This window comes from Phycodurus eques, chromosome 2, assembly GCF_024500275.1.
Source record: "Phycodurus eques isolate BA_2022a chromosome 2, UOR_Pequ_1.1, whole genome shotgun sequence".
In the NCBI taxonomy this organism is placed as follows: Eukaryota; Metazoa; Chordata; class Actinopteri; order Syngnathiformes; family Syngnathidae; genus Phycodurus; species Phycodurus eques.
Genome location: NC_084526.1, coordinates 11878778 through 11897391, shown reverse-complemented (window position 1 = coordinate 11897391; position 18614 = coordinate 11878778). Strand labels below are relative to the sequence as shown.

Below are 18614 nucleotides of genomic sequence, written 5' to 3'. Positions count from 1 at the left end.
AGGCAAATTAATAATCAAGTGTTTATTGTCAATAGGCATGCATAAATTCACATACCTCCATCCTCTGTTGTGACGTTAACTATCGACTTAGTTGTATTATGTGCTCCATTAGACACGTGTAATGACACCGTGTAGGTGGTCTGGGGCCAAAGGTCAGTCACCATTGTGGAGAGGATTTCCGGGGGAAAGACAACGTTTTGTCTCGAGTTGGCAGAGATGACTGTAAGAAAGTATGACTTCACTTCACCCTGCAGGTTGTACAAGGCTGACGGAAGAGAGAGAGCTCAATTAACATGACAATTCAATGATTTTTCTGTTTTGTATTTATTATGGGTTATGTACACTGACTGGATTACTTCATTAGGGACACCTGCACAATTTAATGAGATGAGCTGAACATTTTATTTTTGTTTTTTTATTTTTTACATAGATGGTAGTTGCACATGGCTATTTTGGATCACACTGGGCACCCCGTTTATAATATGTAAAAATATGTACTATAAACCTTTATATTACATATTTTTCCAACAAAACACATTCCAATAATAAGGCCAGCTCCAATGAAACTGTTGACTCCTTTTTGAATGACAATGGATCTATGAGGGGGGTAGCATAGTGATCTAGTGGTTAGTATGTTTGCCTCACACTTCTGAGGTACAGGGATGTGGAGTTCACATGTTCACCCTGTGCTTGTGTGGGTTTTTCCAGGTACTCCTACTACTTCCCACATTCCAAAAACATGCACATAAGGTTCATTGAAGACTAAATTGCTCATTGGTATGGTATGGTATGTATGTGAGTGTATATATGCTTCCCTGTGATTGACAGGTGACTAGTTTAGGGTGTACACCGCTTCTCACCCCAAGCTAGCTGGGGTAGGCTGCAGCTCACCAGTACTACGTCCTAAATGAAGCCAAGAAATATAGAAAATGGATGGATAGATGAATCTATGTGCAAAAAAAAAAAAAAAATTCATCAAATTGAAGAATGATGACTATCCCCCTGATTCTATTGGTGGGATTCAATAATGCTACAGTGTTGATTGACACTTAAGTTACAAAATATTAGAAAGCTAAACTGCAAACCCCAGCCAAAATAATCCACATTTTTGGAGCCTCTTGTATTAATTAGATTGAGCAGGTTGTTCCTAAAGAATTCAGCCTGTCAAACTATGTGTAAGTCAGTGGTACTCTCACAGGGTGGTGTCCAGTTGGCGTGAAGTGCTGTGTGATTGACAGCAAATGCAAACAGAGTTGGACTGTGGAGAGGAATCCCAGCCATGGTGACCGCAGTGACAATCTCTCCTGAAGTGAACCCCACATCATTGTGGACTACCAACTGATACTGGTAGTGGGTGAATCTGGTGAGAGATGATGGGTTTATGTTTACAACTAGGGATGCACCTATACTAATACCAGTAAAAAATATCAGTGCCGATATTGTACATCTGACTCATACTTGGACTCAGAAAATGCTCCAATACTACAACACCGAAACAATTTTACCAAACTGGCCTATGACTTCTGGGGAGGTGGCGTAGGAGCCACGTCAGCCACGTGGAGATAATTTAAGGTAAACCCAGATGACAACACGTTGTCAGCTGACTGCAAATTATGCTCCGCAAAATGGATGATAAACTCCGCTCAGGTGGCGACGGAGGCTGCTGCCGCATGAGTTGCGGTGGCGGACCGTCTGGCAAGCACAAGTTTCGCGAAATCTGTCGCTGGCTCCCCACTGCTCGGCTGAGCGGAGTAAAGAGAAGTAAATGATGGTGTGATAAAGTGTCTTGCAGTTGTCCTGTCACAGTTTTACTTTATAGCTTGTGGTATTATCAATATTTGATTAAAATACAATTTCATCACATTTGTTAGACATAATGGAATATCAAGTATAGGAACTCGGTATCAGAGAATACTCAAGTCTAAATACTTGAGTATATTGAGTAAATTGTCAATACATCCCTATTATCAATACAAAAATTGTCAATACATCCCTATTTAAAACACACAGAAGTCATAAGTCAGAGCCTTTGCTCAGTCTTCAGTAGAAGCACCCTTTTGAGATAATACAGTCATGAGTCTTTTTGGGAATGATGCAGTTTTTCACACCTGGATTTGGGGATCCTTTGCCATTCCTCCTTGCAGATCCTTTCCATTCTGTCAGGTTGGATGGTGAACGTTAGTGGATAGCCATTTTCAGGTCTCTCCAGAGATGCTCAATTGGGTTTAAGTCAGGGCTCTGGCTGGTCCATTCAAGAACAGTCACGGAGTTGTTCTGAAGCCACTCCTCCATTGTTTTAGTTGTGTGCTTAGGGTCATTGTCTTGTTGGAAGGTGAACCTTCGACCCAGTCTGAGGTCCTGAGCACTCTGGAGAAGGAAAGGCTTCCGCCGGGCCAGTCTGCCATAAAGCCCCGACTAATGGAGTGCAGTGATGGTTGACTTTCCAGAACTTTCTCCCATCTCCCGACTGCATCTCTGGAGCTCAGCCACAGTGATCTTTGGATTCTTATTTACCTCTCTCACCAATGCTCTTCTCCCCCGATTGCCCTAGGAAGAGTTGTGGTCGTCCCAAATGTCTTCCATTTAAGGATTATGGAGGCCACTGTGCTCTTAGGAACCTTAAGTACAGCAGAATTTCTTTTGTAACCTTGGCCAGATCTGGGCGGCACGGCGGCCGACTGGTTAGAGCGTCAGCCTCACAGTTCTGAGGACCCGGGTTCAATCCCCGGCCCCGCCTGTGTGGAGTTTGCATGATCTCCCCGTGCCTGCGTGGGTTTTCTCCGGGCACTACGGTTTCCTCCCATATCCCAAAAACATGCATTAATTGTAGACTCTAAATTGACCGTAGGCATGACTGTGAGTGTGAATGGTTGTTAGTTTCTCTGTGCCCTGCGATTGGCTGGCAACCAGTTCAGGGTGTACCCCGCCTCCTGCCCGATGACAGCTGGGATAGGCTCCAGAACGCCTGCGACCCGAGTGAGGAGAAGCGGCTCAGAAAATGGATGGATGGATGGATGGCCAGATCTGTGCCTTGCCACGATTTTGTCTCTGAGCTCTTCAGGCAGTTCCTTTGACTTCATGATTCTTATTTGCTCTCACATGCACTGTGAGCTGAAAGGTCTTATGTCTTATATAAAAAGGTGTGTGGCTTTCCTAATCAAGTCCAATCAGTATTATCAAACAAAGCTGGACTCAAATAAAGGTGTAGAACCATCTGAGGGATGATCAGAAGAAATGGACAGCACCGGAGTTAAATATGTGAGTGTCACAGCAAAGGGTCTGAATACTTATGGCTGTGTGAAATTTCAGTTTTTCTTTTTTTAATAAATCTGCAAAAATTTAAACAATTCATTTTTTTTCCTGTCAATATTGGGTGCTGTGTGTACATTAATGAGGGAAGAAAAAAAATATAACTTAAATGATTTTAGCTAATAGCTGCAATATAACAGAGTGGAAAATTTAAGGGGGTCTGAATACTTTCCGTACCCACTGTACATCGTTATGAATTTTCTTTCATAAAAAAGTTGTTCTTAATGGCTCTCCAAGACTTCAACCAAAAGCAGCCAACATTATTAATCATGCTGATGGGTTCAAAGAGTATCAGTATGTAACTTATTTGTAGCACGAAGGAGAATGTCTCCAAAAAGTAGACTCTGAGTGAGCAAAGATGGAGTAAAACAACAACAAAAAAACCATCATCTTGCACCAATTGCCAAAGTGAGATTAGGGTGATGCTGCGTGAAAAACAATTTAATTCTTTGGAATATTTGCTTAATGTATCTTTGAGCTGTATTAAAAAGATCGGCATCAGCCGCAGCTTGCCGATCGGCTCTGCACACACGGCTGGCTGCGTTTGTTCTAGAGCTCATTTCAGTAATCTCACCTGCTTAGGCCTTTATCTTGGTAGAACAATTTGGTGCCGGAGTAAACATGGAGCCAGCGATGGAGATCTTCGGAAGGGTTATGGGATGGGGCCGTTACTATGGCGACCGCAGTGACGGCCAGCGGCTGGTGGCTTTTACGTCGTAGCAACTTGTATCTGAAAGAGACATTTGAATGAAAGAAAGCACATGCTGGATTACAGGAGTCACCAAAGGCATGAAAAATGTGACCCAAAAAAAAAAAAAACCATTGTCGGGGGGGGGGGGGTTCTGGGGGACCAACCAGGCCCTCGCAGAGAATGTTTTTTTATTTTAACATAAATTAAGCAATCTGGAACACTCTGACGAGTACAATAAGGCAAAATCAACAAATTGTCTTCATGCAGAAAAACCTATTTACACCGCTCAACTACTTGTTAATGTACAAATCTAAGATTAAAATAAAATTTGCCTAATTTCTTTGCTTTATTGTACCCGAAAGGGTAACGTGGGTCCCCCTTCCCATGGGCTCACCACCTGTGGGAGGGGCCTTAGGGGTCGGGTGCAACATGAGCTGGCCGGTGGCTGGAGGCAGGGACCTTGGCGATCCGATCCCTGGCTACAAAAGCTGGCTCTAGGGACAAGGAATGTCACCTCCCTGGCAGGGAAGGAGCCCGAGCTAGTGTGCGAGGTCGAGAAGTTCCAACTAGATATAGTCGGGCTTGCGTCCACACACGGCTTGGGCTCTGGTACCAGTCCTCTTGAGAGGGGTTGGACTCTCTTCCACTCTGGAGCTGCCCACGGTGAGAGGCGCCAAGCAGGTGTGGGTATACTTATTACCCCCCGCCTAGTCGCCTGTACGTTGGGGTTCACCCCGGTGGACGAGAGTGTAGCCTCCCTCCGCCTTCGGGTTAGGGGGACGGGTTACCTGACTGTTGTTTGTGCCTATGCACCAAACAGCAGTTCAGAGTACCCACCCTTTTTGGAGTCCTTGGAGGGGGTGCTGGACAGCGCTCCCGCTAGAGAGTCCATCGTTCTGCTGGGGGACTTCTCACGTGGGCAATGACAGTGAAACCTGGAAAGGCGTGATTGGGAGGAACGCCCCCTCCGATCAGAACCCGAGTTGTGTTCTGTTACTGAACTTCTGTGCTCATCACGGATTGTCCATAACGAATACCATGTTCAAGCATAATGGTATCCATACGTGCACTTGGCAGCAGGACACCCTAGGTCGCAGTTCGATGATAGACTTTGTGGTCGTGTCATCGGACTTGCGGCCGCATGTCAACTGATCACCACCTGGTGGTGAGATGGCTCTGATTGTGGGGGAAGATGCCGGTTCGACCTGGCAGGCCCAAACATATCATGAGGGTCTGCTGGGAACGTCTGGCAGAATCCCCTGTCAGAAGGAGTTTCAACTCCCACCTCTGGCAGAACTTCACCCACGTCCCGGGGGAGGCGGGCGACATTTAGTCACGAGTGGGCCATGTTCTGTGCCTCCATTGCTGAGGTGGCCAACCGGAGCTGTGGCCGTAAGGTGGTCGGTGCCTGTCGTGGTGGAAATCACCGAACCCGTTGGTGGACACCGGCGGTGAGGGATCCCCTGTCAGAAGGAGTTTCTACTCCCACCTCCGGCAGAACTTCACCCACGTCCCGGGGAAGGCGCGACATTTAGTCCCGAGTGGTCCATGTTCTGTGCCTCCATTGCATCAAGCAGAAGAAGGAGTCCTATCGGGCCTTTTTGGCCTGTGGTACTCCTGAGGCAGCTGATGGGAGTTCGCCCAACCAGTCTACATGTGGTTTGTGGACTTGGAGAAGGCGTTCGATTGTGTCCCTTGGGGAGTCCTGTGGGGGGTGCTTCGGGAGTACGGGGTACCGAACCCCCTGATACGGGCTGTTCGGTCCCTGTATGACCGGTGTCAGAGTTTGGTCCGCATTGCCGGCAGTAAGTCGAACTCGTTTCCGGTGAGGGTTGGACTCCACCAAAGCTGCCTTTTGTCACTGATTCTGTTCATAACTTTTATGGACAGAATTTCTAGGCGCAGCCGAGGCGTAGAGGGGGTCCGGTTTGGTGGCTTCAGTATTGCATCTCTGCTTTTTGCAGATGATGTGGTTCTCTTTGCTTCATCAAGCAATGATCTCCAACTCTCACTGGAGGGGTTCGCAGGCGAGTGGGAAGCAGCTGGGATGAAAATTAGCACCTCCAAATCTGAGACCATTGTCCTCAGTCGGAAACGGGTGGAGTGCCCTCTCCACGTTGGGGATGAGATCCTGCCCCAAGTGGAGTTCAAATATCTTGGGGTCTTGTTCACGATTGAGGGAAGAATAGAACGACCCGCAGCACCTCAATGCGAAAACACAAAAGACCAGTGCAACAAATACGACACTGGCAATTCTGATGAGCAAAAATGTTGCTTAGACGTAAGAGTAGCAATAGAGGATGTCCGCTCCAGATGTGGGTATAGTAGCCAAATATTGTACTGAAGTAAGAGTACTGTTACTTGACAATAATACAACTCAAGTAAAAGTAAAAAGTAGTCCTCCAAAAAAATACTTAAGAGTAAAAAGTACACAGTGAAATAGTTACTCAACTACTGAGTAAATAACACAAACAATAAAAAAAAAATATAATAAAACATTTGCAGTTTACTGCATGCTGTTTTCTCAAGTTATAAGTGAGCTGAAATATCCACGTTTGGGCAGACAGTGTCAGATAAATACTACAATACAACCCCAATTCCAATGAAGTGGGGACATATATTTAATTGAATACACTACAAAGACAAGATATTTAATGTTCAAACTGATAAACTTGATTGTTTTTAGCAAATAATCATTAACTTAGAATTTTATGGCTGCAACACGTTCCAGAAAAGCTGGGACAGGGTCATGTTTACCACTGTGTTACATCACCTTTTCTTTTAACAACATTCAATAAACGTTTGGGAACTGAGGACACTAATTGCTTTGTAGGTGGAATTCTTTCCCAATCTTGCTTGTTGTACAGCTTCAGCTGTTCAACAGTCCGGGGTCTGCGTTGTCGTATTTGACTGCAGGCAAGCCAGTCTAGTACCCGCATTCTTTTACTACGAAGCCACACTGTTGTAACACGTGCAGAATGTGGTTTGGCACTGTCTTTCTGAAATAAGTAAGGGCGTCCATGAAAAAGATGTTGCTTGGATGGCAGCATATGTTTCTCCAAAACCTGTATGTACCTTTCAGCATTAATGGTGCCTTCACAGATGTGTAAGTTACCCATGCCACTTTTGAACTTTGCATCCATAACAGTCCGGATGGTTCTTCTTCTTTGGCCCGGAGGACACGACGTCCACAATTTTCAAAAACAATTTGAAATGTGGAAATGTCGGACCAGCGAACACTTTTCCACTTTGCATCAGAGAACCCGGTGGCGTTTCTGGGTGTTGTTGATAAATGGCTTTTGCTTTGCATAGTAGAGTTTCAAGTTGCACTTACAGATGTAGCGCCGAACTGTATTTACTGACATTGGTTTTCTGAAGTGTTCCTGAGCCCATGCGATGATATCCTTTACACATTGATGTCAGTTTTTGATGCAGTGCCGCCTGATGGATCGAAAGTCACAGGCATTCAATGTTGGTTGTCGGCCTTGCCGCTTATATGCAGTGATTTCTCCAGATTCTCTGAACCATCCATCCATTTTCTGAGCCACTTCTCCTCACTAGGGTCGCGGGCATGCTGGAGCCTATCCCAGCTATCATCGGGCAGGAGGCGGGGTACACCCCGAACTGGTTGCCAGCCAATCGCAGGGCACATACAAACAAACAACCATTTGCACTCACATTCACACCTACGAGCAATTTAGAGTCTCCAATTCATGCATGTTTTTGGGATGTAGGAGGAAACCGGAGTGCCCGGAGAAAACCCACGCAGGCACGGGGAGAACATGCAAACTCCACACAGTCGGGGCCGGGGATTGAACCCCAGTCCTCAACTGACGCTCTAACCAGTCGGCCACCGTGCCGCCATTCTCTGAACCTTTTGATGATATTATGGACCGTAGATGATGAAATCCCTAAATTCCGTGCAATTGTACGTTGAGGAACATTGTCCTTAAACTGTTCGACTATTTTCTCACACTCACACACACACAAAGAGGTGAACCTCGCCCCATCTTTGCTTGTGAATGACTGAGCAATTCAGGGAAGCTCCTTTTATACCCAATCATGGCACCCATCTGTTCCCAATTAGCCTGTTCACCTGTGGGATGTTCCGAACAGGTGTTGTTCCTCAACTTTCTTAGTGTTCTTTGCCACCGGTCCCAGCTTTTTTGGAATGTGTTGCAGCCATAAAATTCCAAGTTAATGATTATTTGGTAAAAACAATAAAGTTTATCAGTTTGAACATATCTTTATATATATTATATTAACATATTTTCGTTGTAGTGTATTCAATTAAATATAGGTTGAACATGATTTGCAAATCACTGTATTCGGTTTTTATTAATGTCTAACACAACGTCCCAACGTCATTGGAATTGGGGTTGTACATGAAAGTTGTTGTTTTTGTTCGTCTAAATGTAAACAAGTAGCGCGCCATTGCCTTCATGCTAATGACGACCTTCCCAAAATGGTGGCCATTTAGGCACGATGATCAGCCAGGCTGGCTTCTCTAGTGTTAAAACCTAAGCCAGGGAAGCCCCCAATAGAAGACGTTGTGTGAGGTCATGTGAATTTGTGTCGTTTGATTGGTGAACTCGACTTAAATGTCCCTACCGCTTAAATTAGAAGTCGAAGTCGTAGTTTCGCGCACGAAATAGTTGATAAATAAAAGTAGCGAGCAACATTTAGATCTTTGTAACGGAGTAAAAGTACTGTTACCACCAGCTGCCAGCGTTCAAGAAATATGAAACAGCCAATGTTGACAGCGACTAAGACAGTGACCTCCCCGCCAGAAAAAACTCATCGGATCTTTACGATTCATGTAAATGGCCTATTTTGAGTTCAAAACGGCGAATTTCGCCGAAAGGCGACTGATTTGCACGTATGGTGTACAGCTTTAGTTTGAGCACATACACACCTACATGACTACATGCATGAAAAAGAAGGACAAAAAACAACACAATTTTTAGTTGAGTCCTTATCACTAATTTCCTTCTCTTCTGCATGGTTTCCATGTTCTCTATTCATTTAAGTTGACTGCACCTTATCCCTCCCTCCTTCTGTTGTTTTTCTGCAGGGTTTGTGTTTTCCTCTCCCCACAGTGATGCTAATTTCTGCTGTAATCAGAAAAGAAGGGCTTAATGCCACCTTTTAACCAACCCACTTAGACAAACATGCAGCGCTGAGCTGTGCAGAACACAGAGGCGGGCTCATGCATTTTAATTGCCTGTAAAGAACAACTGACTTTTACATTAAGACTTGTTGCCAAAGAAGTACAGGCCGGAATAAAAAAGGTAGAGCTGTTAACATGCCAATGAGAATAGAGCATGGTCATATTGAAAGGGTGATATTTGTACCCAGTTTGGTACCCCTTCAAGGCATTGCTGAGTAAATAAAGAAAAGCTTTTAAAAATGTATTTTTTTGTCCAACTCATGTTAACACACTGTAAAGAGTCCCAAAATGATAACATCAATGTTAACAAAACATTTATGTCAGTCCTACCGGATCTTTGGTCCATTGGGCCTGTGTGGAGGTTGCCAAGAGACAGCAAGGAAGGACTCACTGACGGCCACCACTGACAGCGGTGCTAGGCCCTGGGGGTTGCTGGGTAATGTGGAAGCTGGAATGGGCAGACTTTCTGTGCATCCACCAACATATCCACCCCCCTTGGAACACACCAGCACAGTAACGCTATAGTTTGTGTAAGGAACTAGGTCTGTTATTGTGACATCAAGCTCAGACGTGTTGCCGCCATTGTGGATGATGCGGGGCTCTGGGAGACGGATCTCGTAACCTTGGATCTCGCCGTTGGGAATCAAAGGTGCAGCCCATGTGACCTGTAAGACAAAAGTATCAGTGTAAACCTCATAGTCTTTTAAAATGCACTACCGAAAAATCCACAAAAGACAAAAAGCTCTCATGACACTTGCTGGTTGACTTGGGCCTTTTCCATAATGCACAATCTCTAAATTCAGTGAACCTGGGGTCAAGAGGTTCAATTAAAATAATAATAAAAAAAAATAAAGGGAAATGTCTCTATATTTGTCCAAAAATCCACATTTCAACCCACTATCACCCAGACAGATTAACTCGCGTCGCCTTTTTTTTTTTTTTTTTTTTTTTGTGATTGTACCACATAAGGTTACTAGAACTGTACAACGTAGAGGAGAAAGAAAATAACCACAGAAGAGGAAATGGACATGCAAGATAGCAGTAGGTGTGTTTGTTATGTCATCAAACTGGTTAACCTACATTTTATTGTTTTTACACTTTATAAATCAATTATTTTTTATAGTTATATGACAGTTAATAATGTTAAAATGTTAGATAAAAGATTGCCTGAAATTTTTTTCATGGTGACAGTTTTACACTGCAACAAATTAATTCATTTTTCATTATTTCCTAAGGCAAATATAGAAAATAATGAACAAATCAGAGTTCGGACAGCATCCTTAGAGGTACCACTGAATTCTCAGCTTGCTGAGGCGAGTAAAAAGCTTTTAGATCAATGAACTACAGGAAGACACGGCATAGTGTGTGTGTCTGTGCGTGTTTGTATAGACACACACAGTATTTTCATCAGAGTGTGGACACACTGGACAGCATGTTACTGGAGTCCTATAAAGTGTTTTCTTGTGAGTGGCATTCCAGTGTGCATGTGTCATCACTTCTTCGTCTGCAATCAAATCTCTTGTGCAGAGAGATAACCTGACTTTGACTTGGGCAGACGATTCCTCTCATCACATTTAAAACGAGATGTGTGCGTATGCTCGCATATACAAAGACATGCACGGACGCATGCACAAACAGCATGCTAAAATAATGAAAGGTGGCCGGTAATGGAATTGCTGCATGCAAAAACAAAAGCTTGCAGTTGCCGAGCCGTGCATCTGATTTTGAAGCTGTTCAGGCTGTCAGCATTTTAGGATGAAGGATGAGGGTAAGTGGCAGACACAAATGTTAAAACACACAAACTCATCTGCATCTTTCATGTGAATTCAGAAACATCCGTGTGAACGTGTTTCATAGATACATTCACAAAGAAATTATTGCCAATGCATACACATTTACGCTTATCACTTAAGACTGCCCGTACTGTACATTCACTTAATGCTAACAGACTGTGCGCGAACACACGTATGCATACAAACTGTCATGTACAATAAGTCATCAGTTCAGAGATGCTTGAGACTTATGAGTGTTGGTGATTAGGTGGTCAAATGTCGATGAGAATATTATAAATGAATGTCAGGAACAATTATTTCTCATGCAACCTTGATATTCATTTAACAAGTGACACTGTGAGGTGAGTCAGGACACCCACACACCCACAAAGTTGCACACACACCTACACACAGCCAGCTGCATATGGGCAGGGTCATGTTGAGTTAGGCAGCTCATTTCCCAAAGTGCGTGTAGAGTGTGCTTTGTGCTAGAAGTCATTTACAGATTGAATAGCTTGATGTAATCTGGAGATGGTGAAGACAGCGCAGACCCTCATCTGACACAGACCACAGGGGCTAAGGCCAGTACGGTCTGTGTGTGTGTGTGTGTTTATGAGTATTTGAGCGAGAGAGCGCCAAATTATAATGTAGGAAGTGAGGTGTGTGAGCATCATGCTATTATATTCAAAAGAAGGCATTTGGAGAGTGCTTTCTAGCTGACAGCACAATTCTGTTCTTTCAACACACAAGCGGCAGTGCAATGACTTGAGTATTCAGGTCAAAGAGGAAATCTTGCAGATTTTCATGTTAAATGTTAAACAGATAAACAGCCCAAAAATACCTGTATAATGGCTACTTCCTCACTCTACCTGATTATACTATAGTTGCTTATATTATTCACTGCATATATTTGCATACTCTCAGACATATTTGTTGAACAATAGGACAAACGTTAAGCAGTGAAATTGTGATGTGCACTGCAGAAGAATCTAGAACAAGAGACCATTTATCGAATTAAGGGAAGTACTGTACTCCAAATCCTCTCTGTTGTCAAGGTCAATTGGTAACCAGGAAGCGGCCAGCCTGCCGGTCCAATTAGCATCAACCAGGAAGAACATTTTCCTTCTTGGATGTGTGACCCCTAAAGCTTTGCAGCTGGAGAGATGACAGGGTTGGTTCTGGAATAATGACAAGCATTAGCATTTTTTGGCTGTTAGCATTAGTGCAAGACTATGCGTGAAAGTGTGTGGATGCCGTGTGCATGCAGAGTTAGTGTCTGTGTGTTTTCTTGACAGGCCTTGATGTGGGATTAGCCAGAGCTGGAATTTAACGTTGGCCACTCCTTCAAAATGGCCGACAGGAAGGAAGCCGTCTTCGACAGGGTCACAGCCCCACCCATTTTGTGAAGGGGACCTTGAGTCGAATGTTTTTGCTTTCTCATTAAATCCCAAGAAGGAAAGACAGAGGAATGAGTGTGACATTGCTTTGACTTTTCAACACTGTCAATCTCGGAGAGACTGGATAGAGCCACAATTAAATTGCCCTATTTTGTGTGTTTTACAGTTAAAAACACAAAGACAGCTCATGAAGTTCAAATCAAACTGTAGATCACCTGTAGTGACTCTGGTCCCAATACTTTCACCCTCGGCGGTGTCACACCAGCAGGTCTGGAAGGTCTGGTGGTGATACCTACCCAAGGCCCTGCAAGTATGGATATACTTGAGTTGGACGGGGGAGCCATTACATTTTTAGGAATGGAAGGCCCTCAATTACAGTCTTACCTGTGGAACTTCCAGCCTGATTCTGGAGAACAAGTCTATAGTGGTAACTTGTCCAAGGACTAAGTGCTGATGAGGAGTCCAGAAAGGAAAGAGGAAGAGGGTCTGGAGGAAGATGGCCTACTGTGGAGATTTGCTCTGTTCCAGCAACTCTGCGTTCAATCAGCCACCTTTGCCAAGATTCAGAGGGGGGAAAAGATCTATACATTTTCTTATCTTAACATTCTCAATATCGAAAACTGGCAATACCCTTTTACAATTTAAGACAGCTCACTTTGTACAGACCTAAATGAATACTCTGTATATTCACGCAACTGACGTTCCACTTTAATCCTGCAGTGCGCTCTTCAATCTGTCACATACCGTTCAGAAAAAGTACATTTGCGGTCCGTCTGTGGACTCAGAATTCTAAATAACACTAACAACAAAGCAACATCCTTCCCCTATTATTTGTGTGTGAATTCAATCAGAGGAAAAAAGCTCAATATTAGGAAAATTTAATCATAACACTGGCCCAACTGTACATTGAACAATCATACGACCAGTCAGATGCTGCCAAACGCTCCTGGTTCCCCCCCTGCACAACTTACATTTTCGCAGCGTGTATCCCAGCTTTACAGTGGAACGTCTAGTGTATGATCATATCTCACCTCTCCAAAGGTCCGTTGGGACTCTGTGGTGCACCCCAGGACAGGAGAACCGAGGTGGGGGTGTCAGAATAAAGATGAGGTGCGGGGAGGCCTTCAGAAGGAGCAGGCAAGGTTCGAAAGTGTACAGTTTTGGACACTGAACAACCCACACTGGTGCAGACTTCCAGCTAGTCGATTGAGGAATGATACGTTTGTCAAGATGAACTACAGTACATGCACTACCATAGTGAAGGAGGACCAATATTACCTGAATGTTGTAGGAGTGGTATGGCACGAGATGAAGGAAAGTGTAGCTTGTGGTGCTCCCAGAAATCTTGACTGATGAAGGGGATGGACTAAATCCTGAACCAAAGTTTGGTGAATTGGTGGAGTGGAGGACATCTTGCTTGATTAAATGCTCAACATTCAGACTGCTTGAAGTGTATCCTTGATGTGACACTGCAGGTCTTTGGTTCAACCCTGCAATGGCAGTGGGTTCAATAGATTGTAATAGGTTTGGGCCAGTGCCTTGACTCGTATAAGTGGATTCTGGAGTGTGGATGCCCTTTGATAGGTGTCGTTCTGAAGCAGGCATGGTAACACCTGATGCTGGCTTCAGGTTTTGACTTGAGTAAATATTTTTAAGATCCGCTCTTGGGTTAGAACTGAAGCTTGAGTTGGGTTCCAAATTGGCACCAGGTTTGTTATATAAAGCAGCGAAAGAGCCAGATTGTAGATAGAGGCTGTAACTTTGTATCTTGCCATTTGGTTGAGGGGGTGGGACCCATATGACTGTAACATTTCGAGAATGAAGCCTTGCAACAGTCGGAGGGTCGAGTGGACCTGGACCTGTGGGGAAAATTGAAATAAAAATAAGGGTTCACATTTGGAAACGCGACAATAATGCTGTATATCACACTTTAGAAAAACTTCAAAGATGTTCTCACAATTCCAAGAAAAGCTGCTCTCATTTGAAGATGCAGAAGTATATACTTTATTTTATAAAATGAATAACTTATCACATATCTATTTTTGGAAATAAATGAAAAGCGTAAATTAATACTATACAGTATGTGACACTTCAAAGCAAAGGTCTCAAAACCTTTTCAGTGATTTTTAAAAACAGCCAAATCCCATCTTCACACCCAGTGAAATGATGTGTCACACCCCTGGTTGGGAAACCCTGGGACTAGGAAGAGTGCATGGAATTGGTTGAATTTTAACTGGAGGTTAAATTCTCAGTCATTTTGTCAAGTCTGCACACATTTAGACAGGTCAGGGAACCTGAGAGAATCACATCTGGGTTGTGCCTGTCAAAAAGCTGTTCATTGTATCTAAGTACAGAATTTAGAAGAACTCAAATTAAAATGATCCCCAGTTATGTGAAGACAGCATTCCAAGCCACAGGCAAATGCACTCGCTACACAGATATAATCTAAACACAGATAAAAGGTATGTATTAGACGTTTGCAATAAGATATACAGAGATATATACACAGATATAATCTAAACACAGATAAAAGATATGTATTTGACATTTGCAATAAATGAAGACAATATTTGTTTTAGTGTATCTGATCTACACTGCATCATACTGATACAGTACATAGAAGACTAAATCTCATGATTGTGCAGGTGTACCTAATGAAGTGTCAAATTATATGCTTGCATATGTCCATGCACCAACGAGACTTGCCAAAGGGATATGTCACTTCCACCAGAGGGACTACCCCCTTCTTCCACTGGCATTTACATTGCATTGTGCTGCCTCGTAATGGACACACATGCATAAATAAAATGTCTTCTTCTCTTTCCTACTGTAGACACTTCCTACTGTAACACACTCACATGCAACCAACTACAATGATGCAGGAAAGCAGTAATGGTGCTCTGTGAAGGGCAAGTGGATCAAGGTGACTGAGCGGATTGAGGGAGCGTGCTGCGCCGCTAAGTGCTACCGCTAACTGCTAACGGCTTTCCCAGATGCAGATGCGAGCGTGTGTGCGCACGCACGAGCATGGCCCAGGGAGTGTGACAGAAGATGAGTGGCACACACAAATTTGATGCAGTTCATCAGTATGTCCCAATTTTTGTTCACCTAAAATGAACTGTAATTACTTTTTTTCTTAGTTCTTAATCTTTCTTTCTAGTTCTTTCATCAAACTTTGTACCTGAAGGTAAAGGAGGAAACTTTGATGATGTTAAAGTTAACCGCTGCAGTGAAGTATAAAAACACTTCATCCAAATGTTAAAGCTATTAAATATTTTTGCAAAAAAAAATCCCATAATGTAGAATTGCTTACAGGAGTTAAGCATGTATGCAGACTTAAAAAATATTCTTAGTGTATCACAATAATGTATAAAATTACAATGGAATGTTTGAGGTCAAACAATTTGTTCCTGGAGGCCTTTGAAAAATGTTCCCATAGAAAATAATGGAAATGTTCCTTGGCAAATCTGTGAGTCATAAAAGCTTTACGGCTGTACAAGCAATGTTTCAAGTCACATCTTAACATTCTTTGATCATACAAGTATAAAAATAAGTTACCAACCAAGAAGTGCCTATGCGCATTGACACTGGAGTCTTATTGCTTTAATTGCAAGTCCCCTAACCTAACATGACTTCCTGTGTTTATTGATTAAGACCCAATATTAGCCTGCCCCTTCTATTGGACGACTTCATGGGCATTTGATTTACGAGATTCCACGGTATACGAGGTGTGTCAGAAAACATATTTCAAATCCAAACTTCATACTATAGGTTTTCCCTCTCGGTAGTAAACGGCCTGGGGTCTAATGCACTCTCCCAGCCTTCTCTACCACGCTTTCATGCACTCCTACAACTATTCTTATGGGATCCTCTGCAGGTCCGTCATCACAGCCATCTTGAAGTCATCCACGTCTTCAAAACAGGTCCCCTTGATTACCCACTTGTGCTTGAGAAAGAGGGGAGGGGCGGGGGGATCACATGGATCCAGGTCACATCACGTATGTCAAGTTGTCAATCATGGAAAAACTCAATCTAACTACTCATTATCCTTCTCTCTAGCTTTACATTCCTCCCACGCTCCTTCACAGTCTCTTTCTCTCTTTTTCCCTCTGCTCACCCTGCTAAATAAACAATGCAGCGCGTTGACCTTTTGGGTTAACAGGTTTTTATGCTAGCTCTACTCAGCACTCACACTGATTCAATTACCACCAAAGGTCCAGTGAACCCCACGAATAAGCAAGGCGCCCGTCTCGCTGTCTGTCTTGCCTGCGTGTTCCGGTGCCTTACCATCTCTGCGAGTTGGGGTGCTTGTTTTTCTATCTAACTGTGTGGATGATTAGCCATCCCTCAGTCTGGATGAGGAGCTGTAGTGGATCCCTCTGCTTGGGGAAGACTCACAATACGAAAATTAGGAAGAGATGTTCTTTTACTCTGACATCTCTTTTATATTTAAAGTATACATGCACATTTTTAACCAGGTAATAATCAATGTCAACTTTCGAGACAGTATTCTTATTACGTCTTTCAAATGCATAAGTCAGTCACCTTGATCAAGCTTCACCCACACACAAAGTAACCCTTGTCGTCACCACCCTCCCCATTCCCGCTCCTCAGCCCTCCCCTCAAGTGTTGAGTGTTATTTAAGCTTTACTGGCGCGTGTAAAATTCTGCAATTTGAAGGGCTGTTAAGTTTTTCAATTGAAATTTTCATTTAAGATGGAGGTGATGCTTTTTCCCTTTTTTTTATTTTACTGACACTTTACTGCCCTCTGGATAGGAGAAAAGTGGCGATGAGGGAATGCGTGGTAACCCCCCACTACACTTATTCTGAAGACTTCCTTCCTTGTCTTGTTTTCCCCTCTGTCCTCGTACCTTGACAACCCTGTGTCTTTCCTTCTTCCTCCCCCTCTCCGCACACCTCCACTCTTCAGTAAAACACAGTAGTAGAAGGCTAAAGCAGGAGCATGGGGGCCACTGAGCCCTAAATCACATTTATAAGGATTTGGTTAGCATAGTAATAACACAATCAAGCGACAAGAGGCTAGGAAAGGGGGAGGGAGCAAGGATGGCCTGAGAGGGTTTGCATGTACTGTGTGTGTGTGTGTACAGTATACACTGTATAGTTACTTTCCAGTCCTTTGTGCATATTTGGTGAAAATCATTTTGCGTACATTTAAATATGTAACAATATAGTGAGAATATAAAACATTTGGCCTTTGGCGTGTGCAGAAAATATTTTTCGGTACCGCGAGTGTGGGTGACGGGTCTTCTGAAGGTGAATGGAGCTGCTAAAAGTCAGAATGGAAGCTGAGCTTAAACGTTATCGGCACGCTTACCAAGCCGTGTCAAACCATGACAAGCAATAGTGTAAGAATTTACATTGCATTCCATATCTTCACTTCCTAATGTCGGTGCTGCTTGAAGAGACGCCAAGACGAGAGGCAAAGAGGAGCCAGTGAAAAGGCCCATGACGTTTTTCCAAGGTCACGAGCTTGATTTGTATCCCTCACATCAAGAGTATACCTAATGCACATTACGTATACTATATCTTTTGAGGAAGCATGACCAGCCAAGTAACTCAGAGTTGTCAGTCATTCAAATTTGTTTCAAAAGAACTTTGAGCCTCTGACATTTGGGAGGATTTATATAAATCCCGCTAACCTTCAGACCAATCTATGGGATATGAAAGGGGAACTAAACATTAGAAAATCATATATGGCATTAGAATCAAATCTGTGTTTTAGTCAGCATAAAATCATTTAAATTGGGCAAAAGCTGACTGCGTTCCTCTCTCTCAGACATTGTATTATCACTTTGGGTGGCAAAGCAAGACATCTGTGACTTGGGGGGTGCAGTTGCATGACACTGATGATAACTGCCTATTTATGTGTACTCTTCAAAATCTCCAAAACCATCACTTTTCAGGAAACCTTGCCCCAAAAATCTGCAGGTTTGATCCATTAACATTGTATCATGAAAGAGGACAAGCCATTTTCCACACTTTAGATTGGTCTATAATTCGTAAAAATATCAGACCAACGAGGGGACTAACCAATAGTAAATATTTGTGAAAGAAAAAAAACATTGACACAGGTTTCCACCCGGCAGTGAAGATATACGACGATATATTACCTCGCCTTATGAGAAATAGTCAGACACTTCTTAGATGAGCCAGCAGGATGTACCTGTAATTTGGGGGGTCACAGCATGCATCTCCTTGCATGCAAGTTTTTATTAAACTGTATCTCTCATGACGGCATGGTGGTGACTGGTTA

At 43.3% G+C, this 18614-nt stretch overlaps 1 protein-coding gene across 6 annotated transcripts in view; it reads right to left on the bottom strand.

Moving 5' to 3' along the window:
• The window catches only part of ush2a (Usher syndrome 2A (autosomal recessive, mild)), a 239970-nt gene that overhangs the window by 77978 nt on the left and 143378 nt on the right, over nucleotides 1–18614 (bottom strand). For 4 of the 6 annotated variants that reach the window (XM_061667225.1, XM_061667224.1, XM_061667237.1 and 1 more), the window contains 8 exons: nucleotides 13618–14198; nucleotides 13371–13537; nucleotides 12724–12920; nucleotides 12555–12643; nucleotides 9501–9835; nucleotides 3884–4039; nucleotides 1197–1360; nucleotides 56–265 (listed from right to left, as the gene is read on the bottom strand). In XM_061667225.1, the coding sequence (XP_061523209.1) occupies nucleotides 56–265; nucleotides 1197–1360; nucleotides 3884–4039; nucleotides 9501–9835; nucleotides 12555–12643; nucleotides 12724–12920; nucleotides 13371–13537; nucleotides 13618–14198 (1899 nt within the window). The remainder of the gene's footprint in view (nucleotides 1–55; nucleotides 266–1196; nucleotides 1361–3883; nucleotides 4040–9500; nucleotides 9836–12554; nucleotides 12644–12723; nucleotides 12921–13370; nucleotides 13538–13617; nucleotides 14199–18614) is intronic. The other 2 variants (XM_061667255.1, XM_061667229.1) reach the window with 1 other exon arrangement.